The 7,500-nt window shown below is 50.1% G+C and overlaps 1 protein-coding gene across 2 annotated transcripts in view; it reads right to left on the bottom strand.

The window, feature by feature from the left end:
- Nucleotides 1-3,962: 3,962 nt before the first annotated feature.
- The window catches only part of LOC130200387 (ras-related protein Rap-1b-like), a 15,865-nt gene continuing 12,327 nt past the window's right edge, over nucleotides 3,963-7,500 (bottom strand). For both annotated transcript variants that reach the window (XM_056424643.1, XM_056424644.1), the window contains exons 5-8: nucleotides 5,293-5,433; nucleotides 4,639-4,782; nucleotides 4,430-4,522; nucleotides 3,963-4,355 (exon numbers count right to left, since the gene is read on the bottom strand). In XM_056424643.1, coding sequence (XP_056280618.1) covers nucleotides 4,436-4,522; nucleotides 4,639-4,782; nucleotides 5,293-5,433 — 372 coding nt within the window. In that variant the 3' untranslated portion in view covers nucleotides 3,963-4,355; nucleotides 4,430-4,435. The remainder of the gene's footprint in view (nucleotides 4,356-4,429; nucleotides 4,523-4,638; nucleotides 4,783-5,292; nucleotides 5,434-7,500) is intronic.

Genomic DNA, 7,500 nt, shown 5'->3' with positions numbered 1-7,500 from the left:
CTACGGTTCCGACCAGCAGGGGGCGCCGTGGGCTCAGCGGGGGGGCGCCGCGGGCCCGGACCGCCCGGCAGAGAGCTGCAGGACTGAGCGAGACCACCAGGACCGAGACCACCAGGACCGAGCCTCCTGCGGCGCTGGAGACCCGGCTCCCTGCTGAAGCCTGAGGGGAGGGAGACGCTCAGAACTCGTCGCCGTGTTAAAACAAAGACTCTGAAGGTTCAATTTAAAAATCTGTTTAACAAATTAAGTAAAATGCCAAATAGAGATTTAAAAATTAAAATCTCTTCTTCATTTGCTCAACGGAAAAGAAGAAGAAAGAGAAGAGAAGACGGAGTTGTGTCCAATCAGAGCTCGGATCAGGGTTCCTACCCATGTGGGCGGAGCTAAGACCAGCCAATGGGGCGCCGCGCTGAGGGGACAGGCTTCTGAACCGGGAGACCCTGAAGCTCCTCTGGTACTCACTCTGACACACACACACACACACGCACACACACACACGCACACACACACACACACACGCACACGCGCACACACACACACACACACACGCACACGCACACACGCACAGAATCAAAATGAAATATATTATATTTACAATAAATAAACAGCTATCTCAGAGGTACATGTAGTACTTCTACTCTACTACACCTCAGAGGTACATGTAGTACTTCTACTCTACTACATTTCAGAGATACATGTAGTACTTCTACTCTACTACATTTCAGAGATACATGTAGTACTTCTACCTTTATATATTAGTTACAGCAGTAAAACACAGAATGTCAAACTGAAACCGATTAGCCGGATTAGCTCGTCACACCCGATGACGTCACATGGATCCTACTCCGTCTCGCGCACGGATCCACCCGGGACGCGGGCGCGTTCACGAGACCCGAAGCTGACGGTTTGAGTCACAAACCGCTCGCGAACATATTTTAGTAAACGAGCTGCGCTAACGGCTGACAGCCCGTTGCTTAGTTACCTTGAAGCGGACGGCCATCCCGCCCTCGTCACCGACGAAACAACGCGAGAATATCCGTTTACTCGTCACTGCGCATGCTCGCCGGTCTCTCTCCAGATAACCGGAACAAGCTGCCGCCGTTGCCATGGCAGCAAAGCGTCTCGCGCCGACGCGTTGACGTCGGTCGTGTTGTTCTGTTTATGACCCCTCTAAATAATAATGTAAATAATTAAAATAATGAGCCCTCAAAATAATATTTAGAAAACCAAAATATTAGATAATTTAGATAAATATATTAAAGATAATCAACCTTCAAATAATTACAAAAATAATAGAATATTAATAAAAAATATACTAATAATAATGAACCCTCAAAATAATAAACCCCAATAACAATACAATACTTATATTAATAATAATGACCCTAGAAAACATGAATAAATCCTCTTAAAAAATACTATACTTAATGTTTGTTTCATCCATAGATTTTGAATCTTAATAGTGATGATTGAAGTCTTCAGTCTCAGAATTGCACAAAATAAACTCAAATCCAGACTCGTCCCCGGTAGTTTGGAGATGTGTGGAGCCGTCACCACCTCGAGGCCTCTGAAAAATGTGCATCCCTTCATCCCCCTCATCCACAATGAGTCCACATCGCAGGTTAATGTTACAAAATTGCACCACTTTTATTCATTTAAGGCTTTTTAGTTTTTACTTTACATTTGGCTTCACCCCCCCCCCCCCCCATCCCCCCCACCACCTGCTGCGGGTTTCTGTACTGGAAGAAACCGGTTCAGACCAGTTATTAGACCTGAACCGAGACGACCCAGCACAAAGGAGCCCTCCTGGTCTCTGCTCCGGCTGACCTGGTCATCTCACATGTCTCTGGTCATCATGCCGTACAGAGCAGCTTCAGTTCATGTTCAATAACTTCTCCTTCCAAGACAACGGGTCTGCGTTGGGCTGCGGCTGCACTCGGCACTTCAGAGCGACTTCTGTCCGTCTTTACGTCAACTCGATCACGATCGGTTCAATCTGAACGGAGAAGGTCCAGGATGCCTTTAGCCTAGCTTAGCACAAACAATGGCAGCAGAGGGGAACTGCTAGCCTCGCTCTAGACGTTAAGGCCTCTGGATGCAAGTAAATGAAACACTAACGTTTGGCCTGAGCCGTCAGTCATCACCGACACAGAAGTCGCACGAAACGCCGGATGCACCGCAGCATGGGTTACTGTGGAGGTCACGAAGGTCGGCCTGCAGCCGCCACTTTGCCAGCTGCTGATCTGATTGGCTGAGAGCTGGCGGGACATCCAGAGGTTACTGAGCAAAGAATTCATCGAAAAGTGTCGTCGCTGCTCCGGCTTCCCTAAAGCGCTTCACTTCAGGACCCAGACGGCTGCAAGCGGACCGTCGCAGCGCCACCCGGAGGTCGGACTGAGTACTGACAGAAACATCAACATGCTACATGACTGAACGCGGCTGTACGACTCACCGAGTCCAACACACTCACATTTAAAATCAAAGGCTTTTTTTTCTCTCCGTGCCTGCTGCTTCACAGGCCACGCCCCCAAATACACAACGTGGAAGGGGGGTTGGGGGCGGGGCTTCGGCTTTACTTGGAAACACTGAGATTTCAGTTCTTTGACTGATGAGCTGCTGACCGGCTGATGAGACAATAACATCCCTCAGGTGAGTTCGCAACATGAATATTCAGGTAATAAAATGGTAAATAATCATGGAAACACACAACAGTGTTAGCCTGCCGTCTGAAGGCAACATGTCGTCCCTGAGCAGCAGATCTAGGGTCAGCTCACCGCGCGGCTACGCTAAAAAGTTAGCACGCTGCTACGCTAATTTATTTACTAAAGTGGTTTCGTTAGCTTCCGTTTACAACATAACTAATATAAATTATATCCGCCGTTTTATTTTACAACTCATCGCTGTCTGCAAACATGTGTAGCTTTCCTTATTGACACGCTAACACACAGCGAGCTAACAAGCTAACCCATAGCGAGCTAACAAGCTAAACCACAGCGAGCTCACAAGCTAACCCACAGCGAGCTCTCAAGCTAACCCAGAGCGAGCTAACAAGCTAACCCACAGCGAACTAACAAGCTAACCCACAGCGAGCTAACAAGCTAACCCAGAGCGAGCTAACAAGCTAACCCAGAGCGAGCTAACAAGCTAACCCACAGCGAGCTAACAAGCTAACCCACAGCAAACTAACAAGCTAACCCACAGCGAGCTAACAAGCTAACCCAGAGCGAGCTAACAAGCTAACCCAGAGCGAGCTAACAAGCTAACCCACAGCGAACTAACAAGCTAACCCACAGCGAGCTAACAAGCTAACCCAGAGCGAGCTAACAAGCTAACCCACAGCGAGCTAACAAGCTAACCCACAGCGAGCTAACAAGCTAACCCAGAGCGAGCTAACAAGCTAACCCACAGCGAGCTAACAAGCTAACCCACAGCGAGCTAACAAGCTAACCCACAGCAAACTAACAAGCTAACCCACAGCGAGCTAACAAGCTAACCCAGAGCGAGCTAACAAGCTAACCCAGAGCGAGCTAACAAGCTAACCCACAGCGAACTAACAAGCTAACCCACAGCGAGCTAACAAGCTAACCCAGAGCGAGCTAACAAGCTAACCCACAGCGAGCTAACAAGCTAACCCACAGCGAACTAACAAGCTAACCCATAGCGAGCTAACAAGCTAACTCACTGCCAACAGGTTTCTTTGTAAATATGCTAGTGCTCGTGTTTTAGCATCGTTAGCTAAATGAAACCACACAAACAGAACAATGTGATCACAGTATTCAGACACAAGTGTTAGCTGCTATGCTAACAACGTTTTGGGAGTTTTGTTTACATTCTTTAAAATAAACATAGCATGTTATGTGAATATTGTCAAAAGGCTAACTAACTGAATAGTTAGCGCGGCGAGCTAACAGCGTTACTTGCTGCACCTGCTAACCCCGCCCCCAATAACTCAAAACATGAAATTACTTTTATATCTTTTTTTTCACACAGAAAAATAATAACCACAGAAATAATAATAATAATCACTAAATGGATCCACAGATTCAACCAGAGCTGGAAAACATGTAAAAGGAACATTTAAAAGTAAAAGCAAGAGGCCACGCCCCCGGCGCAAAGGGGCCTAGCAGAGAGCATGATGGGAACCGTAGTTTAAATTTGGGCAGCCCCCCCCCCCCCACCGTGGAATCATCGTGGTCGCCAGCTGCAGTCTGTAGATGTTTGGTTTTAATGTTTCCACGGCAACAGTCTCTGTTCAGAGGTCAGGAGGCTGATGTTGAGGTGGCTGTGTTAAAGGGGGCGTGGCCAGCTGGAAGATGCCCTGTGATTGGTTGGTTGGTTGTCGGGTGAGCAGGAAGCTGGAGAGAGAAGATCAGAAAATGTTCTCACAGGATTTATGTTTGTGTGGAATTATTAATTCATCAAAACAAACCTGTGATTAGAGAAGTTGACAGTTGGACTTTTTGCGAGCTTTCCCTTGAACGGGACTCTTCCTGTTGATCTGTCGCACGAGGTCATAGAAGATCTACACACACACACACACACACACCTCAGTGACAGTGGAGAGAACCCCTAACGTACACATGACCTGTGTGTGTGTGTGTATGTGTGTGTGTGTGTGTGTGTGTGTGTGTGTGTCACCTCATTGACGTTGATCTTGCTCTTGGCCGAGGTCTCCAGGAAGGCGCAGGCGTTCCACTGCCGGGCGAGGCCGATGCCCGACTCCTTGGCCACCACGCGCTCCACCTCCAGGTCGCACTTGTTGCCCACGAGGATCATGGGAACCTGCAACAACAACAACAACAAACAACGTTGATACTGTGTTTACAAGAACAGCTCTCATGAACAACACCAGAGGTTTTACTGGTTTGATTCAGCTCCATTCTGAGGTTAAGTGGATGCAGTACCGGATCTGGCCAGCAGGTGTCCCCATAGCAACCGCTCTGATTCTATGAGTGTTTAGTTTAATTAAATAAAGTTATTTATCAAGAAAGGGTTCGATCCTGCGAGATGGCAAAACATATTTGTGTTTTAATATTATAAAATCTTTAATCAAGCAACATACTATCTTTAATTAATTTACATATTTTTAAAATATTTTTAAAAAATGTTAAAGTTATTTAAAGCTAAATCCAGCAGGAGGCAGAAAACTACTAAAACTTTATGAGTTAAAATTACAAATGTTGGATTTGGTATTTCCTGATTGAGATTGTATTGATGACAGGAAGTGACATCATGACCATGGCTCTCTGTAGCAACACGTGTGTGTGTGTGTGTGTGTGTGTGTGCTCGTACGTCCTCGGTGTCCTTCACCCGGAGGATCTGCTCCCGGAGGTCCTGGAGGTCGTTGAAGGTCGACTGGGCCGTGATGGAGTAGACGAGAGCGAAGCCCTGACCGTTCTTCATGTACAGGTCTCTCATCGCCGTGAACTGCTCCTGCAGACAGACAGGGGGAGAGACAGACAGGTGGTCAGGGAGAGAGAGACAGGTGGTGAGGGAGACAGACAGACAGGTGGTGAGGGAGAGAGAGACAGGTGGTGAGGGAGAGAGAGACAGGTGGTGAAGGAGAGAGAGAGACAGGTGGTGAGGGAGAGAGAGAGACAGGTGGTGAGGGAGAGAGAGACAGGTGGTCAGGGAGAGAGAGACAGGTGGTGAGGGAGACAGACAGACAGGTGGTGAGGGAGAGAGACAGGTGGTGAGGAGAGAGACAGGTGGTGAAGGAGAGAGAGACAGGTGGTGAGGGAGAGAGAGACAGGTGGTGAGGGAGACAGACAGACAGGTGGTGAGGGAGACAGACAGACAGGTGGTGAGGGAGAGAGACAGGTGGTGAGGGAGAGAGAGACAGGTGGTGAGGGAGAGAGAGACAGGTGGTGAGGGAGAGAGAGACAGGTGGTGAGGGAGAGAGAGACAGGTGGTCAGGGAGAGAGAGACAGGTGGTGAGGGAGACAGACAGACAGGTGGTGAGGGAGAGAGAGACAGGTGGTGAGGGAGAGAGAGACAGGTGGTGAAGGAGAGAGAGAGACAGGTGGTGAGGGAGAGAGAGAGACAGGTGGTGAGGGAGAGAGAGAGACAGGTGGTGAGGGAGAGAGAGAGACAGGTGGTGAGGGAGAGAGAGACAGGTGGTGAGGGAGACAGACAGACAGGTGGTGAGGGAGAGAGACAGGTGGTGAGGGAGAGAGAGACAGGTGGTGAAGGAGAGAGAGAGAGACAGGTGGTGAGGGAGAGAGACAGGTGGTGAGGGAGAGAGAGACAGGTGGTGAGGGAGAGAGAGACAGGTGGTGAGGGAGACAGACAGACAGGTGGTGAGGGAGACAGACAGGTGGTGAGAGAGACAGGGAGGAGACAGACAGACAGGTGGTGAGGGAGAGAGACAGGTGGTGAGGGAGAGAGAGACAGGTGGTGAAGGAGAGAGAGAGACAGGTGGTGAGGGAGAGAGAGGTGGTGAGGGAGAGAGAGACAGGTGGTGAGGGAGAGAGACAGGTGGTGGGAGAGACAGAGAGACAGGTGGTGAAGGAGAGAGAGAGAGACAGGTGGTGAGGGAGAGAGACAGGTGGCGAGGAGAGAGAGAGACAGGTGGTGAGGAGAGAGAGACAGGTGGTGAGGGAGAGAGAGACAGGTGGTGAGGAGAGAGAGAGACAGGTGGTGAGGAGAGAGAGACAGGTGGTGAGAGAGAGAGAGAGACAGGTGGTGAGGGAGAGAGAGACAGGTGGTGAGGGAGAGAGACAGGTGGTGAGGGAGAGAGAGACAGGTGCTGAGCGAGAGAGAGAGCCAGGTGCTCAGTGAGAGACAGAGACAGGGGGTGGGGCAGAGAGACAGGTGATGAGAGAGAGAGTGACAGGTGGTGAGGGAGAGAGACAGGTGGTGAGGGAGAGAGACAGGTGGTGAGGGAGAGAGAGACAGGTGGTGAAGGAGAGAGAGAGAGACAGGTGGTGAGGAGAGAGAGAGACAGGTGGTGAGGGAGAGAGAGAGACAGGTGGTGAGGGAGAGAGAGAGACAGGTGGTGAGGGAGACAGACAGACAGGTGGTGAGGGAGAGAGACAGGTGGTGAGGGAGAGAGAGACAGGTGGTGAAGGAGAGAGAGAGACAGGTGGTGAGGGAGAGAGAGAGACAGGTGGTGAGGGAGAGAGAGACAGGTGGTGAGGGAGAGAGAGAGACAGGTGGTGAAGGAGAGAGAGAGACAGGTGGTGAGGGAGAGAGAGAGACAGGTGGTGAGGGAGAGAGAGACAGGTGGTGAGGGAGAGAGAGACAGGTGGTGAGGGAGAGAGAGAGACAGGTGGTGAGGGAGAGAGAGACAGGTGGTGAGGGAGAGAGAGAGACAGGTGGTGAGGGAGAGAGAGAGACAGGTGGTGAGAGAGAGAGAGACAGGTGGTGAGGGAGAGAGAGACAGGTGGTGAGAGAGAGAGAGACAGGTGGTGAGAGAGAGAGAGACAGGTGGTGAGGGAGAGAGACAGGTGATGAGAGAGAGAGAGAGAGACAGGTGGTGAGGGAGAGAGAGAGACAGGT

This window comes from Pseudoliparis swirei, chromosome 10 (genome assembly GCF_029220125.1).
Source record: "Pseudoliparis swirei isolate HS2019 ecotype Mariana Trench chromosome 10, NWPU_hadal_v1, whole genome shotgun sequence".
Lineage (NCBI taxonomy): Eukaryota > Metazoa > Chordata > Actinopteri > Perciformes > Liparidae > Pseudoliparis > Pseudoliparis swirei.
Note: the sequence above shows the minus strand (reverse complement) of the source record. Positions and strands in the feature narration are given on the sequence as shown.